This window comes from Scyliorhinus torazame, chromosome 10 (assembly GCF_047496885.1).
Source record: "Scyliorhinus torazame isolate Kashiwa2021f chromosome 10, sScyTor2.1, whole genome shotgun sequence".
Classification (NCBI taxonomy): Eukaryota; Metazoa; Chordata; class Chondrichthyes; order Carcharhiniformes; family Scyliorhinidae; genus Scyliorhinus; species Scyliorhinus torazame.
This window is the reverse complement of record NC_092716.1, coordinates 178,947,785-178,965,663: the sequence shown is the minus strand read 5'-3', so window position 1 is coordinate 178,965,663 and position 17,879 is coordinate 178,947,785. Positions and strand designations below refer to the sequence as shown.

The 17,879-nt window shown below is 45.3% G+C and overlaps 1 protein-coding gene and 1 long non-coding RNA gene across 5 annotated transcripts in view; one reads left to right on the top strand and one right to left on the bottom strand.

Moving 5' to 3' along the window:
• Positions 1-3,922, top strand: part of LOC140384380 (uncharacterized) — a 72,406-nt gene extending 68,484 nt beyond the window's left edge. The window contains exon 3 of the long non-coding RNA XR_011933050.1: positions 3,667-3,922. This is a non-coding gene — a long non-coding RNA (uncharacterized lncRNA). The remainder of the gene's footprint in view (positions 1-3,666) is intronic.
• tmem138 (transmembrane protein 138) overlaps positions 1-17,879 on the bottom strand; it is a 49,080-nt gene that overhangs the window by 8,015 nt on the left and 23,186 nt on the right. For 3 of the 4 annotated variants that reach the window (XM_072519006.1, XM_072519005.1, XM_072519004.1), the window contains exons 2-3: positions 5,871-6,073; positions 3,676-3,847 (exon numbers count right to left, since the gene is read on the bottom strand). In XM_072519006.1, the coding sequence (XP_072375107.1) occupies positions 3,676-3,847; positions 5,871-5,998 (300 nt within the window). In that variant the 5' untranslated portion in view covers positions 5,999-6,073. Of the gene's footprint in view, positions 1-3,675; positions 3,848-5,870; positions 6,074-17,553; positions 17,628-17,879 lie in introns of those variants that run through there. The other variant, XM_072519007.1, reaches the window with a different exon arrangement.

The following is a 17,879-nucleotide window of genomic DNA, read 5'->3' as shown; positions in this document are numbered from 1 at the left end:
AAGTCCAAATCATTCGTGCGAGTCCAAAAACCATCAATCATCATGGTCAAATGTCTCTCTTGGTTATGAACGCCATCAACGTCCCTGTACCACAGAAACCAAGAAGTGGTCAAATCACTTCGCTGTCTGATTTGGAGTCCCTTTCTTTTTTCGATGTTTGTGATGGTGCTGTCGGATGGCATCTTGTAGCTGATAAGTGTTGACGTTGAAGAGGTCCCATCAACAGTATCATTCGAGGTCATGGATGTGCCATATGTTGATGTTGGATAAGACTGTACATACTGGTTCTGGCCACATGCTGTGCAGGAAGGGTGATCCTGCTGAGAATCGTTGAAGCTTGTCGAATTGGAAACAGAATTGCTGTTTGCATAAATACTTGGTGATGGTGTGAAACTAGAACCTTGCATCTGATGGGAATATGCCGTCTGGCCAGGCTGGGGTGTAGCAAATCCTGGGCTGTAGCTAAGGCATCCAAGTCCGTAGTGCAGATTGCGCTTGCGGTAGTCTTCCTTCGGTCTTGATTCCATTAGTGGGCAATCCGTGGTGCTGGCCTGTTTGAGAATATGCTGCATTGACTGCTGGCTGCTGTATGCCTGAATACTGGGTTTGTCCAGCATGAGCTGTCATTGGCTGCACTGCTGGTGTGGAAGAAATGTGTGGATATAGCTGTGGTGAATATTGGTGTATTCCTCTTGGACTGTAGCCGCTGCTTGTTATTACTGACCCAGTGTAATTGTTAAGTGATCCATCTCCTGTCGTTGTGGCATCTGCCGTCACCCTGAGCGTGCCATCACTGAGGTTGCGGCACTCCCTGTCTGGAGTAAAGTCCGGCTTACGTGAATCAGAGTCGGTGTTTGGTTGCTCCCCATCTGGAGTCTGGTCTGTTTTAACTGAGTCAGTGTTGGTTTGTTGATGCTCCCCATCCGGAGTCTTAGCAGGTTCACTGGAGTCAGCGGAGATTTCTTGAAGCTGCACGTCTGGAGTCGGAACATGCAGGAATGCATTGACTTGTGGAGAGGTTCGAGTGAATGAGGGTGGAAGTATCGTGGTGTCACCGGAGTCACCAGTGGTCTCACAGTGATCGTCGAGTGCCTCTGTACACACTAGCTGAGGTCAGTCACTTTGCACATCTTGCATGGGAAGTGGGATGCTGTCGTCACTCGTCTCACATGCCGTAGGTAGATCCTCAGTAGCTGCTTGTTGTTCACTTGGGTTGGGTAAATTGTCAAGAGTCTTCATCTGATGGTGCAAACAATGTGGGTGGACTGTCATTGTCTTGCTGTTGTCCTGCATTTGGGCTTGGACTGTCATCGTCGCTTTGTTCTTCACTGTAGCATGATAGACCGTCATGGTCGTCCTGCTGTGCACTGGGGCGTGGTAGACGGTCATAGTCTTCTTGCTGTTTACTTGAGCATGGCAGAATTGCATTGTCTGCCGCTATTGGTCAGAGGAGGTTGCTAGACCCTCATGGTCTTGTTCCTGCAAGGACTGCGCGTCAGAGTCTTGCGTTGCTTCTATCGTGGAGGCTGTCCACGAGTTTGCTGTGGAGGCTTGTGACGCTGGAGTCACTTCTTGCTCATGCAAGGACTGCGGTGTGGAGTCTTTCATGTCTTCTTTCGTAGAGTCGGGAACCCTGAGCGATGCGTGGACCACGCTCTGTGTGGCAGCAGGCCAATCTCTGTGGGCTTGTACCGCTCTCTGTCTCTTGGTTTCAGGTCGCAGCACAATCCTGCACTCATGAGTCGGGATGTCGTATATGCTAGGCTGAAGATCCTCAAATCCGAAGAACGAATCCGCATCTGCGTCGGATTCAATATGGGGGTCGCCAATGTGTAACACGTCTTGTTGCGGTTCGGATTTGGTACTGGGGTAGCTTCCCAAGGTGAAAGGTTCATCTGAGTCGTTGTCTTCTAGGACCATATCATCACTGTTTACTTCGGAGCTGGCATTGGGCTCGCAAGGTCCAGAGAAAATGTAAAGGTCGGTATCGAAGTATTCAAGGTCGGAATCATCGCTTTGGGAGTAGGTAACTGCTTGTTGCAGGGTTCTTCGGAGGTTAATTTCATTTCCTGGTTCAATTTGAGGCATTGTGCTGTCATTCCAGGTGAAGGAATGTTGTTTTACGGCTATAAAATATTTTTTCTTTGATTTGCGACGTTTCCCCTTTAAATGGGCGTGGTACGGGGCCTCTGATGTCATGACGCATGTGACATAATACGTAGGAAGCGTTTTGCGCATGCACAAATCACTGTTCCTTTACTTTGGGCCTTGTTCTCATTTGCGCATGCGCGGCTTCTCGCGCAACTGCGCAAGTGCAGTCCCTTTAGAAAGATGGCCGCCGATCAAAATTGTTCTCTGCTCCGGGATCTCGGCCTCGTGGGGAGTACTGGCGCTTCTCTTGCCTTTTCTTGATGGTTGGAGTGTGTTTTCCTCACAGTATTTGCCAAATTTATCCAGGACTGCCTGGAAGTCGCTCTTGTTTTGCCCCCTTGGAGAACTTGAATTTTTTAAAGATTTCTTCTGCTCTGGCAGCGGCAATGGTGAGGAAGAGCTCTGTCTTTTCAGCATCGGCCACGTCTTCTAGTTCAGCTGCTACCAGGAAGATTTCAAACATTTGCCGGAATACCCGCCAGTTTTCGCGGAGATCGCCGTGGCACTGGAGCTGCTGCGGAACCCGGATCTCGAACATGTTGCCTGGGTATCATTGCTGGTTGTACTGTACACTGAGGTATGGCTGTATGGATTGACACAGTTCAGTCCTCGTACCCTGATTTGTTATGTTGTAGGTGTAACATAAGCGGCTTACTTGTGGTGCACTTGACAAAGGAAGATTCAGACGTGGAGATAACTTCAACACGTTTATTAAACTATTTACACTTCTATTACTCGGGTTCGACACTATTGCTAATCCTACTATAGCTACCCAGACTGACTAACCAGTTGTTGCAATCCACGTGGTGGGTGTAATATTGAATCCACCCTGTGTCTCTACTCACTGACTGTCTCGACTGGAAAGAGGCAGATCATGCGTGTGGTGTCCTTTATATATGGGTTGGTGTAATGCCCCCCTGTGGTCGTGTCACCTCCGTATGTATCGTGAATGTCCATTGGTCATGTTCTACCTAACTGATCTATTGGTTGAGTGTGTGTGAGTGATGTCTCCGGTGCTCCCTCTAGTGTCTAGCTAGCCTACCTGCATTTACCTTGATGCACATCACCACATATCCCTTTTAAGGGCACTGACTCTTGTATCTGCCCAGATAGTGTGTTCGGAGACTATTGAAGCCAAGCATAACACCATGGCCTGTCTTAGGAGAGGTTATTAAATACCCGGCTTAATCTTCCTGACAAGGGCCTGGAACGCTGAGATCAGCTAACTCATTATTTCTTTGTTTCCTTTTAGATGTTGACGTACTCATATATGTCCACAGTTTTCTGTCTTGAATTAAAGACTTAATTATTTTCCTATCCTCACTACTTAACAAAAAATTACCAATATTAAACAGGAAAAATACAATTATGGATTTTCCCTCTCCAAGGAAAAAATGAAAGATTTCATTTGTAAAGCACCGAATCGCATCTCTAAAGTTACATGCAATGAATTACTTGGAAGTGTAGTCATTTGTTATTCACTCATGCAATATCTGCAATTTCTTTTGTTTAAAGCTTGCGTACCTGAATCCAAACATGAAAGCTCACACTCAGAACAAAGTAAATACCAGTGACAACAATGGTTCCTGTAAACCTATGAATCAGTAATTTGACTAAGCCAGCTTGAAAGATGAATGTGTTGAAAAACATTAAGAAGATGATGATGATATTGAAGAGGATTCCAATGTCTTGAATACTGAAGAAAGGAGAAAGAAAAATTTAGATTTTTCTTTAAGTTTCCAGATTAATTATAGCAATTCCACAGTAACAATGCCAATCAATACATATTTCTTTTTAAACTCAAAATCAGGAACGGCCTTTGAATGTCTGTGTTGATTTCAGCTGGAGTGATATCCAAGGTGTTTGAATTGGTCACACTCCCACCAGATCAGGGAGGGGAAATCTTCCACGGTTCCTAAACCCTGCCTAGTTACACAGCCAATATGGCTGGGGTTAACTGCAATGCCCTCTTGGTTATGGGGATTGGGTGACTGTGTGGGCTTAAATAGGGTGCTCTTTCCAAGGGCCGGTGCTGCTTCAATGGGCCAAATGGCCTCCTTTTGCACTGTAAATTCTATGATTCTATGATGGAGGCAGGTTCAATCATGGGTTTCAAAAGATAATTGGATAATTATCTGAAAAAGAAACGATCGTAGACCTACAGGGAAAAGATGGGGAAATGGGCCAAGTGAATTGCTCTTGCAGAAACCAGCACAGACAACACAATGGGCTGAATGGCCTTCTGTGCTGTAACTATCCTATGATTCGATACTGCAGTCAGAAGAATATAACCAATCATTTGTATAGTCCAGCGCTAGAACCTTAACCCACAAAGCAAATGGGGGACTGGAGAAGAGCAAGTATATTTTTAATTGAAAGAACAAAGATTCCCACTTCACCGCACAGCTGTTTGTCTCTACATAGATTGCTTTGGTTGAGAGATAATGTGGTTTAATCTTAGCTCTCTATTTCCCAACACTGTTGATGTATTTGCTACTTATTGGCTATCAGGAGCTTCCATTGCATCCATTGTAAATGTTTAAAGTTAAAAAAAGCCTTGGTGAAGGCCTATGCAACAGGACACTATCAAACAAGATTACAGATGATGACAGTATTATCACATGTATATTCACAATAAAGTCTACATATCTTTTATGTTCATTTGTGAGAATTTCCTAGTTATTTAGAAGGTGTTTTATTGCAGACTTAGTGCTCCATCTATGGGTTGGGATCAAAACTACATTCTTTCCTGTGTAGTTACAAATTCAATTATGGGGAAAATTGCTTCCACAAATATACAACTACAATTTTATTAAACAACACTAATATCTTGGGGCAGCACGGTTGCGCAGTGGTTAGCATTGCTGCCTCACGACACTGAGGTCCCAGGTTCGATCCAGACTCTGGGTCACTGTCTGTGTGGAGTTTGCGCATTTGCCCCCACAACCCAAAGATGTGCAGGCTAGATAGATTGGCTGCACTAAATTGACCCTTAATTGGAAAAAATGAATTGCGTACTCTAAATTTTTTAAAAAACAATACTTATATCTTGATATGTTTATGCAATTTGATTCCAAAGCAGGTGAAAACCATTTAAAGATTATTTTTTTTAAATTTAGAGCACCCAATTCTTTTTTTTTTCCAATTGAGGGGCGATTTAGTGTGGCCAATCCACCTACCCTGCGGATCTTTGGGTTGTGGGGGTGAGAGCCACACAGACACGGGGAGAATGTGCAAACTCCACACAGACAGTGACCCGGGGCAGGGATCGAACCCGGGTCCTCGGCGCCGGGAGGGAGCAGTGCTAATCATTGCGGCAACGTGCCACCCTCGAAACTGTTTAAAGGTTGTTTTCAGAATAAAGCAATCTATCAAATAAAGACTTGGTAACAAATATAATAATTGCATTGGGGTCTCTCATCTCATTGAATTTTGTAAGCTTTATTCAACTGTGATGACCAATTTTTGATTTTCTACATCACAGGTTGAACATTCAAAAGTTCAGCAAGGTGTATTTCAGTCTGTGTGCTTGCTTTCCACTAGTTCCTCTGAGATAACTAGAGGCTGCAGACATTACACTGGTGTTGAATCAGAGTTCCGGAGACTAGTTCATATTTAATGTAATAAGGAGATAAAGTATGCTTTATTATTTTTGTATCCAAGATAGAGTTAATATTTCTGTAATATAAATACCTTCTCATGCTTACACACATACTCACATGAACATTATCAGTGGGATCACTGGCTCCGTGAATATAAGCTCAGAAAAAGAATTGGACAACAGATCATAGATCATGAGAAGGAATTGTATTGCCAGCACAAGGCTGTAGTTTGATGTCTGGAGCATTCCCCGGTGAAGTCAGTGCCAATATCACAGAAAATCCGTGGTACAGTAATGTAAACACATGGTCTGTTCAACAATCTGAAACGCAAAGATACACTTCAACTACAGAATTTTAAAAATGTGTACATAAAGTAGCTTACTAGTGAGAAAACTGGGACGATACATCACGCCTCTTATCCCAATATCCCAAATGCTATTCCACTAGACATCAGCTAACTCGGAAATCTGCAGGAAGTCTGTATCTTGTGATGTCTTTACTCAGCAAACGTTTAGCACAGATAAGAAGTGTGCACGGTTAAATTCAAGATCTAAGTGCAAAGACTTCTAATAAGCAAATGTGATCAAGTTAAACTCAAGAAGCCATCAACTTCATTCATCGGTTATGGTTACAATTGTGAACCTGCTACATTACTAATCAATTACCTGTCCAATTACAGTCTGCTCCTGGATCCTAACTAGGTATTTTGTATGAGCCACAGCTAAAAAATGCAGCTGCATCGAGTTCTTTCAACAACTGTATACAGGAGATACTCTGAAGGCTTCAGAGAGGTAGAGTGATTTACTAGAATGGCTCCAGGGATAAGGGATTACAGTTATGGCCTTTGATTGTTGAAGCTGGGGTGTTCATCTTGGAGCAAGAAAGGCCAAGAGCAGTTTGGATAGAAGTACAGGTTGAGCTTCCCTTATCCGTTATGCTTGGGGCCGAGTGTGTTTCGGATTTTGGAATTTTTCAGATTTTGAAATATACTGAGCAGATGCAGCGCGCGTTGGGAACTGCGCATCGCCCAGGAGCCCTGTGGGATTTTCCAATCATGAAATCACGTCGGCGCTCGGAAAAAAAAGTGCGGATTTCAGAATTTTAGATAAGGAATGTGTGACCTGTATTTAAATCATGAAAGGTTTTGATCCAATAAATAAAGAAAAACTGTTTCCAATGGTTGATAAGAGGACACAGATTGGCAAAAGAGGTGAGGATTAAAAACATTTTTTTTTTTTTTAAGTAGAACGAGTCATTAGGATCTGAAACAGGCTGCCTGTACAGATTCAATATTAGCCCTGAAAAGGGAAATGGATAAATACTTGAAGGAGAAATATTGCAGTGATATAAAAGAGCAGGGCATGGGAGTGGGACTTTGATTTATCTTCAAAGGAGTCAGCACAAACTCAGTGAACAATATGGCTATCTTCTGTACAGTACTATTCCATGATTCTTTGAGCAGGATATTGGCCAAATTCTTACACACTTCATGGAAGTAACATACAATGTGTGCAAATATTGACAGAGGGCTCAGAGTGACAAAAGAACAGCCAGTATCATAGGATCATATGACCATATTTTCTCAAATACAAGGCAACCCACAAATAAACCTACCTAACTCCATCCCATACTTTACAACAGACAAAGAAAAAAACTAAACTAGATGCCTTATAATTTTGATCAAATGCCTGTTAAATCTTCTCTTGCCCAAGAAGAACATTTTTGTATTCATTCACGGGATATGGGCATCACTGGATAGGTCAGCATTTATTGCCCACCCCTAATTGCCCAGCCGGCCCAATGTTTCCTCATAACATATATTCTCCAGTTCCTTGTAAATCTTCTGTACCCTACAGCACGTGGGCATTGTGGTTAGCACAATTGCTTCACAGCTCCAGGGTCCCAGGTTTGATTCCCGGCTTGGGTCACTGTCTGTGCGGAGTCTGCACATTCTCCCCGTGTGTGCATGGGTTTCCTCTGGCTGCTCCTGTTTCCTCCCACAGTCCAAAGATGTGCAGGTTAGGTGGATTGGCCATGCTAAATTGCCCTTAGTGTCCAAAATTGCCCTTAGTGTTGGGTGGGGTTACTGGGTTATGGGGATAGGGTGGAGGTGTGGGCTTGGGTAGGGTGCTCTTTCCAAGAGCCGGTGCAGACTCGATGGGCCGAATGGCCTCCTTCTGCACTGTAAATTCTATGATTCTATGATTCCAAGTACACAAGCGGTGACCTAATATATTATACAATACGAGCATTAACTCCCAGATTACATCCAATGCCTCGGCTAATAAAAATATTCTTTAAGCCTTCTTGACCACTTCACAGAATTGCAATGTTACAACAGAGGAAGCCATTCGACCCATCATGCCTATGCTGGCTCTTCAAATGAGCAATTCAGCTATCAACTAGCCCCCGTATTCTCCCCGTAAACCTGCACATTCTTCCTTTTCAGATAACAATCCAATTCCCTGTTGAATACCCCAATTGAATTTGCATCCACCACACTCTCAGGCAGTGCATTCTAGACCTTAACTACTGGCTGGGTAAAAAGGTTTCTCATGTCTCCACTGCTTCTTTTGCCAATTACAAAAAATTATGTGCCTTCTCGTTGTCAATCTTTACACCAGTGGGAACAGCGTTTCCCAATTTACTCTGTCCAGATCCCTCATGATTTTGAATACCTCGATCAAATCTTCTCCAAGGAAAACAGCCCCAACTTCTCCAATCCAGTTCCTTGTCCTTGGAGTCATTCTGCACTCCTTCAAATGCTTTCTGTAATTCGACATAGTCCAGAAATAATAACTGGCATCTCTCGCAATTAGGGCAAGAGAAATGGTTATTTATAGCTTGAGGGCCATCACTTGGCAATATGGGATAAGTTGAGGAACTATGCAGACACGAGTCAATATGGAGATTGATCCTATGCCAATAGCATCATTCTGCACCACATACTAGCCATCAAATTCCTAGGGGTGCACATCACCAAACATCTGTTCTGGTCTACCCACGTCGCACCACCACCAAGAAAGCACCACCACCAAGAAAGCATGCTTCCTCAGGAAACTAAGGAAATTCGGCATGTCCACACTGACTCTTACCAACTTTTACAGATACACCATAGAAAGCATCTTATCTGGCTGCATCACAGCCTGGTATGGTAACTGCTCGGCCCAAGACTGCAAGAAACTTCAGAGTGTCGAGAACACAGCCCAGTCCATCACACAAACCTGCCTCCCATCCATTGACTCAATCTACATCTCCCGCTGCCTGGGGAAAGCGGGCAGCATAATCAAAGACCTCACCCACCCAGCTTACTCACTCTTCCAACTTCTTCCATTGGGCAGGAGATATAAAAGTCTGAGGACACACACGAACAGATTCAAAAACAGCTTCTTCCCAGTTGTTACCAGACTCCTAAACGACCCTCTTATGGACTGACCTGATTAATACTACACTCCTGTGTGCTTCACCCAATGTCAGTGTCTATGTATTAATATTGTGTACCTTGTGTTGCCCTATTGTGTACTTTCTTTTTATTTTATTTTCATGTGCTAAATGATCTGTTTGAGCTGCTCGCAGAAAAATACTCTTCACTGTACCTCGGTTGGTACATGTGACAATAAAACAAACAAATCCAATCTAGCCAACTCTAAATAACATTCCTCCAAAATGGTAGGAGACTAAATTCCTCCAACCGCAGCGGTGGTACTTGAGGCTGTGTCCCCGGAGCATTAACCCAGACCTAGTCTAATGCGTGGTGACAATACCATTATACTATCGCCTCCCCCAAAATGTGTTCACCTCGATTAAAACACACGCTCCTGCAAGCACAAGGATTGCGCTCATAACCTTGCCGTTATTAACACCATACACTAACCATCTGAGTTAAACCAGCTGACTCATAATGCCTTCACATCTTTCCTAAAGTGTGGCACCCAGAACTCATTGCAGTACTCCAGTTAAGGCTGAAACAATGTTTTTAAAATAAATTTAGAGTACCTCATTCTTTTTTTTCAATTAAGGGGCAATTTTAGCATGGTCAATTCACCTACCTTGCACATCTTTACATTGTGGGCGTCATACCCACGCAAACCTAGGGAGAATGTGAAAACTCCACACTGACAGTGACCTGGGACTGGGATTAAACTAGGGTCCTTGGCACTGTAAGGCAGCAGTGCTAACCACTGCGCCACCGTGCTGCCCTACTGAAACAATGTTTTATGCAAGTTTAGCATAATCTCCTCTCATTTATATTCCACTTTATCTGTCTGTCCAGCTATCTTCAGGGATCTATAGACATGCACTCCAAAGTTCCTGTTCCTCTAACTTCTTCGTATCCTACCATTTTGTACATTCTCTTGCCTGGCTAACCTTCCGCAAATGCATTATCTCACATTTCTCGAGGTTGAACTCCATTTGCCACTATTCCACTTTTCTGACCATCCACTGATAACTTTCTACACTCTACCGTTTTTCTCAATCATAAATACAACCCAATTTTGTATAATTGCAACTTTCTTAATCACAGCCCCTCCTTTTTATCCCAATTATTTATGCATACCAAGCAGGCGACCCTTTACTGAGCCCTATGGAAATCCAGTGGAAACAGCCTTCCAGAACACCCATCAACAAACAACTACAATTTGTTTCCTGCCTCTGAGCCACTTTTGGAGCCAACTTAGCACTTTGCCTTGGAGCCCATGGGTTTTTACTTTTGAGACTGCATGTGGAATCTCATCAAAAGCTTTGCTAAAATTCAAATGGACTACAGTAAATATATTACATAAAATGCACTTACCCCAATCAACCCTCTTTAAAGAATGTAATGTCAGACACTGCTATCAACAAATTGGCTGATTATATATTTGATTAATCTGTGTCTTTTCAAAGAAGATTCATCTTGTCCCTCAATTTCTTTCTCCCAATAATTTTCCCACCAATGGTTAGGCTGACTGTAATTACTCAGTTTATCCCTTTCTCCCTTATTAAAAATGGTATTTCAACTGTCCTCCAATCATCTGGTACCACATCTGTCATCACGCAAGAATTAGAAAATGATGGTCAGGGCCTCTGCTTCTTCCCCTCACAGCCTAGGGTATGTTTCATCTGGGCCCAGTGACTTCTCCACTTTCAATAATGTTAAACCCCTTAATACTTCCTTTCTCAATTTGGTAATTGTATCTATTATTTAACACTCCCTGATTACAATGTCTGTATCATCCCTCTTTTTTGTGAAAGCAGATGCAAAGTATTCATTAAGAGCCACAACAACATCCTCCACCTCCACACACAGGTTACCCTTATGATCCACTCTTTCTTTAGATATCCCCTTGCTCTTTATGTACTTATCGAAAATATTTGAGTTTTCTTTGATTTTACTTGCCATTACTTTTTCATGCCTTCTCTTTGCTTTCCTAAATTTATTCTTAATTTCATCCCAACATTTTGTAGACTCGTCTAGATTTTCTGCAATACCGGGCCTTCTGTATCTGCCACAAGCTTCCCTTTTGTTTCTTTATCCTTTCCTGAAGGACATCACGGGGCACTGGATTCATTGGGGCGACGAGTACTTCACCAAGGGCCTCAGTGCTAGACCACAACTGTTTATTTATATAAAAAGGTCCTAGATTCCAGAATCAGAAATAAAATGATAGTAAGAAGGACTTTGAAAAGGCAACTACATAAATTACACAAGATGAGTAAAACATCAAAAAGATTAATAAGATTTAATGGCGACAAATGAAATGTTAAGAAAGGAATAAGTGACTTCCGATGACTTGCTGAGCATACGCACATCAGGTGGCTCTCCTCCAGAACAGAGGCAAATAGGCACTTTTAGTCAAAATTTGCCCAAAAATTCGGTCCATCTCACCCACAATTAAGAATGGGAAAGGATAGAATCATCATGCCGGCAAACGGGAGCTCAAGAGGCCTCAGATGGCAGGAGCGGAGGAAAAGGCCACGAACAGCGGGTGGACAAGTCGGCGGGCCCACGAGGCGAGAGGACGCAGACCACCCCAGAGAGGGAGATCGACGACCCGAACAACAGCCTCCTCCCTCACCCCCGCCACCCACCTTAAGATGGATGGAGGACGTTCCTGACGAAGGAACTGATGGCAATGAGGGAGGCAATAAAAGTGGAAATCCAGGTGGCAGTCAATATGGTAGTGACAGGAGTTGGTCGACATGCAGGCGGCGATCGATGGAATGGGGAAGAGGCTGGAGACTCAGTGGAGCTGGAGAAGGCATCGATGGACCAGAGCGACGAGGCCAAAATCAAGAGGTTGGTGGCGACCCAGGGTAGCTTGAAGGGGCAAGTAGAGGACCAGAAGACTAGGTCCCGACGCTAGAATATCCGGATCGTGGGCCTGCCAGAGAGGATCGAGGGCAGGGACCTGATGGGCTATGTGGCCCAGATGCTGGGCAACCTAGTCGGGAGGGACCCTACCCAAGCCCCATGCCTCATCTATATCCCCTTTATTCCCGTAACCCAACCTACCTTTTTTTTGTTTGGACACTAAGGGCAATTTAGAATGGCCAATCCACCTAACCTGCACATCTTTGGACTGCGGAAGGAAACCGGAGCACCCGGAGGAAACCCACGCACACACTGGAAGAATGTGCAGACTCCACACAGACAGTGACCCAAGTCGGGACTCGACCTGGGACCCTGGAGCTGTGAAGCAACTGTGCTAACCACTATGCAGCCGTGCTGCCCCTGATCCCCCTTCATCCTTCTAAACTCCAACAAGTACAGACCCAAAGTCCTCAACTGTTCCTCATATGACAAGCTCTTCATTCCAGGGATCATTCTTGTGAACCTCCCCTGAATCCTTTCCAAGGCCAGCACATCCTTCCTTAGATACGGGGCCCAAAACTGCTCACAATACTCCAAATGGGGTCTGAACATAGCCGTATACAGCCACAGATGTACATCCCTACTCTTGTAGACTCGATGGGCTGAATGGCTTCCTTCTAAACTGTAAATTCTATGATGATCTTATTGAAAATTACAGGCCTGAATACAGTGGACTTGGAGAGGATGTTTCCACTTGTAGGAAAAATTAGAACCAGAGGGCACAATCTCAGACTAAAGGGAAACCTTTAAAACAGAGATGAGGAGGTATTTTTTCAGCCACAGGGTGGTGAATCTGTGGAACTCTTTGCCGCAGAAGGCTGTGGAAGCCAAATCACTGAGTTTCTTTAAGACAGAGATAGGTGGGTTCTTGATTAATAAGGGTATCAGGGGTTATGGGGAGAAGGCAGGAGAATAGGGATGAGAAAAATATCAGCAATGATTGAATGGCGGGACAGACTGGATGGGCCGAGTGGCCTAATTCTGCTCCTAAATCTTATGGTGAGAACGACGACCGTGGCCATTTTGGACTGCCCCCTAACAAAGGGAAACCCCAGAGTGCAGGGGCGCTTCCACCAGGTACGTATAGTTGATCTCGCAGGAAAGGGTGGGGGGGGGGGGCAAAAACCTCCCACCAGGATTATCACCTGGAACGTCAGGTTACTTAACGGCCCAGTGAAAAGATCCTGAGTCTTCACCCATTTGAGAAATTCGAAGACCAACATAGTTTTCCTTCAAGAGATGCACCTGAGGGAGAAGGACCAACTTCAGGTAAGAAAGTGCTAGGTGGACAGACTTACCATTCATGAGGGCCAGGGGAGTAGCTATCCTGATTAGCAAGAGGACGGTGTTTACAGCGACGAGGACGGTCATGGCCCCAAGGGGAAAGTACGTCATGGTTACGGTACATCATGGTTAGTGGTGTGCCCCCCACTCCGGACAGGAACTCGGGGATGAAACGGTTCCTCGATGGAATGCTAGTCATCAGGGACGATAGATGGAGGGAGCTGCAAGCACCAATAGGACGGGGACAGGTCATGCAGAGCATCAACTTCATGCAGGCGGGAAGGCGCCAAGACCCGAAGGGTTCCCAGCGGCTTCTATAAAGAATTTGCACAGACTCTGGCCCCACACCTACGGGAGATGTTCGCAGACTCACTAGCAAGGGGCTCCCTATCTCCGATGTGAACACAGGCCACCATATCGCTGATACCCAAGAAAGAAAAAGACCTGACGGAATGCAGATCATACAAACCCACTTTGCTGCTTATCATAGATACGAAAATACTCACGAAAATCCTGGCTAAGAGACTGGAAGACTGTGTACCAGAAGTGGTCGCCGAGGACCAGACAGGCTTTGTCAAAGGTAGACAGCTAACTACGAACATCAGACAGCTGCTGAATGTGACTAACTTCATCCAGGGAGAGAACGGCAGAGGTGATCGCCTCCCTGGACGCAGAAAAAGCCTTCGACAGAGTCGAATGGAAGTACCTCATAAGGTACTAGAGCAGTTTTGGCTAGGGATGGGGTTCACCTCGTGGGTGAAAGTCCTGTACAGCGCCCCCAAGGCGAGCGTTCAAACCAACACCATCAGCTCGGAATACGTCCAGTTGCAGAGGCACCAGGCAGGGATGCCCTCTGTCCCTGCTCCTGTTCACCCTGGCAATTGAACCCCTGGCGATCGCTCTCCGAGATGTAAAGGCTGGAAGGGCATTTGAAGAGGAGGCAGAGAGCACAGAATCTCATTCTATGGGGATGACCTGCTCCTCCACATTTCGGACCCGCAGAACAGCTTAAAGTAATCATGAAGCTCCTGGAAGAGTTCGGAGTCTTCTCGGGGTACAAACTAAACATGGGCAAGAGCGAGGTATTCCCAGTGAACCCGAGCGGGGGAGGGGCAGAGCTATGGGTCTACCATTCAAACTAGCTCACAGCAAATTCCGCTACCTGGGCATCCAGATAGCCCACGACTGGACACAAATCCACAAATGGAATATGACCAGTCTGGCGGAGGAAGCTAAAAAGGACCTACAGAGATGGGATGCAGTCTCGCTTTCCCTGGCAGGGAGGGTGCAGATGATCAAGATGAACGTACTGCTGAGGTTCCTCTTCCTGTTTAGATCCATGCCAATCTTCATCCCCAAGGCCTTTTTCCAATGAATAGATAAAATTATTATGGCATTTGTGTGTGGGGAGAAGAATCCAAGAATCCCCAAAACTACACTAAAGAGGAACAGAAACATAAGCGGCCTGGCCCTTCTGAACCTCCAATACTGGGCAGCCACAGCCAAGTGAGTGAGGGGATGGGTAAAGGAGTCGAGCAAGGAATGGGTGAAAATGAAGGAGTCCTCCTGTACTGGAACGACCCTCCGAGCCCTAGCCATGATAGCGCTCCCATCCCCCCGCAAAGTACACATCCAGCCCAATGATGATAGCCACGTTAAAAACCTGGAACCAGATGGGACAGCACTTTGGCTAAATCGCAAATTCCCACCAGACATGCTGGACACCGCTTTTAGGAAGTGGAGACAGGACGGGGGGGGGGGGATGCTAGCGATAAGGGACTTTGGCATGGGTGACAGACTCGCAACCCTGGACGAGCTGACGGAAAGACAGGAGCTACCGAACAGACGGAGCACCGACACCTCCACATCAAAAGCTTTCTCTGCAAGGAGGCGACGAGGTACCCTAGGGTCCTGAGAGATACAATGCTGAAGGAACTGTAGGACGCGGACAGTATGGAGAAGAGAAACTGTGGGGACATCTACGGACGACTGTTAGAAAGGGGGAGGACATCACTAGACAGTGCAAGACAGAAATTGGAATATAAACTAGGGACGGAAGTAGGGCGGGCCTCTGGAACGAAACACTGAACAGGGCCAACACCACATCTTCCTGCTCAAGGCTAAGTCTCAGGCAGCTTAAAGTAACCAGAACCCAAATGAACAGGTTCTTCCTGAAAGTGGAGGTCAAGTGTTAATGGTGCCAGGGAGGCTCAGCCAAACATGCCCACATGTTCTGGGTCTGCCCCAGACTTGTCAAGTTCTGGGCGGCCTTCTTCTGGCAATGTCCAAGGTTGTGGGGGTGAGGGTGGAGCCATTTCCGAGAGTGGCAGTCTTCAGCGTTTCCAACCAGCCAGAACTTCATAGGGGAAGAGGACCGATGCCCTGGCTTTTGCTTCCAGAAATGGCACGCCGGAGAATCCTGCTCAGCTGGCAATCAGCATCACCACCCACAGCTGCAAATGGCTGGCAGACCTGTCGGAATTTCTCCATTTGGAGAAGATCAAATACACCTTTGGAGGGTCGGACGAGGGCTTCCACAAAGAGTGGGGGCCATTCATCAGCCTGTTCCAAGACCTGTTCAGGGCCAATAGCGGATAGGAAGGAGGCCGGGAGGGAGGTGGGGGGAGCAAAGAGGGCAGACAGGACCACACAGGGCAGATAGGAACAAAGGGGGAGATGGGGGAGGAGAAAAAGGCACAATAAATACAGAACTAAACCAGAAAATCAAAGGAAAATTTTGGGGAGATGGTGTTGTAATGGTAATGTCACTAGACTAATCAGAGGTCCAGACTAATTCCCTGGGGACATAGGTTCAAATCCCACCAAACAGCTGGTGGAATTTTAACTCAGTCAATTGACAGAAAATCTGAACTTGAAAGCTAGTCTCAGTAATGGTGACCATAAAACCATCATTGATTGTTGTAATAACCTATATGGTTCATTAATGACTAACGTGCAACTCCAAACCCGCAGCAATGTGGTTCCCTCAAGGCCAATTAGGGACAGCCAACAAATAGAAAAAGATAGAAAAAAGTCAAATAACATCACCTTCATCCAGTACGTCCTCCAATCCCTGCAATTCCCAGTCACAGAAGGACTCATGTGTAATAGCTAATGATGAAGTTCAAAGAGATGCAAGAGTCTTGATGAAACAGGTCTAAAGGCATTGTCTAATGTTTTTCTATGACAAAACACCAATAAAAGCTAACAGGACACTTCAACAACGTTGCTAAAATTATAGAATACAAGTCTGAGAATGTAATGATCAAACCTGTGCTCCAGTTAGACTGCACCCAAAATACTGATCGTCAAGAAACATGTGATTACTGAAGGCACTGCAGATAAGAGGTGTGAGGCCCACAAGAGGTAATTTTAATAAAAGCAAAATACTCAAAATGCTGGAAATCTGAAGTAAAAACAGAGTTTCACAATTTGGTTTATTACATTGGCTGTTCCCAATGCAGTCTCCTCTAAATAGAACCATAGAATTCCTACAGTGCAGGTGGCCATTTGGCCCATCAGGTCTACAGTGACCCTCTGAAAGAGCACCTAACTAGTCCCATTCCCCCACCCCATCCCCGTAACCCCACCTAACCTGCACATCTTTGGACACTAAGGAGCAATTTAGCATGGAGAATCAATCCGCCTATCCTGCACATCTTTGGACTGTGGGAGGAAACCGGAGCACCCGGAGGAAACCCACACAGACACCGGAAGAACATGAAAACTCTACAGTCACCCAAAGCCGGAATTGAACCTGGGTCCTTGCTGCCTGGGGAGACTAAACAAAGACTGGGCGACCGCTTTTAGGGACACCTTTGATCAGTTCGCAATCATGACCCCAATCTTCCTGTTACGGGCCATTTTAATTTAGCACCTTGCTCTCATGCTCATGTCCGCCCTTGGCTAGCTGCAATGCCATAGTGAAGCTCGACACAAGCTGGAGAAGCAACATCTCATCTTCCAGTTGGGCACGTTGTAGACCTCGGGACTCAACGTTGAGTTTGGCAACTTTAGATTTTGACCTTTCTCCTCTATCTTAAATCGCTTTACCTCTCCTCTTCTTTTAAAAAAAATATTCCATACATGTACTGCCTCAAATCAAAACATCCCCTCCTCCTCTCCCACCAGGCCATCTTTTGTTTGTTCTTAAGATGCTACCTTTTGTTTCAGTTTCTTGTTCTGTAACATTCTCCCCCCCTTTCAGTTCTTATGGAGGGTCGATGACTCTGTAGAGAGAGAAAAAGTTAACATTTCAAGTCCGTCTGCAGAGCAGAAGAGGGGTAGAAATATGGTTGATTATTTAGTTGGATAGGGGAATGGAGGAGATGGTGGAACAGAAGGCCAGCATTAAGTCGGAACTCAGAAGAGATTGTAACGGGGTCATGAGCATAAGACAAATGGAGTGTTAATGGTAGCAGTAAGGTCTAAAGAAGGTGCTGATAATGACATAAAGATAAGATAGCAGAATGTATTAATAGGAGAAC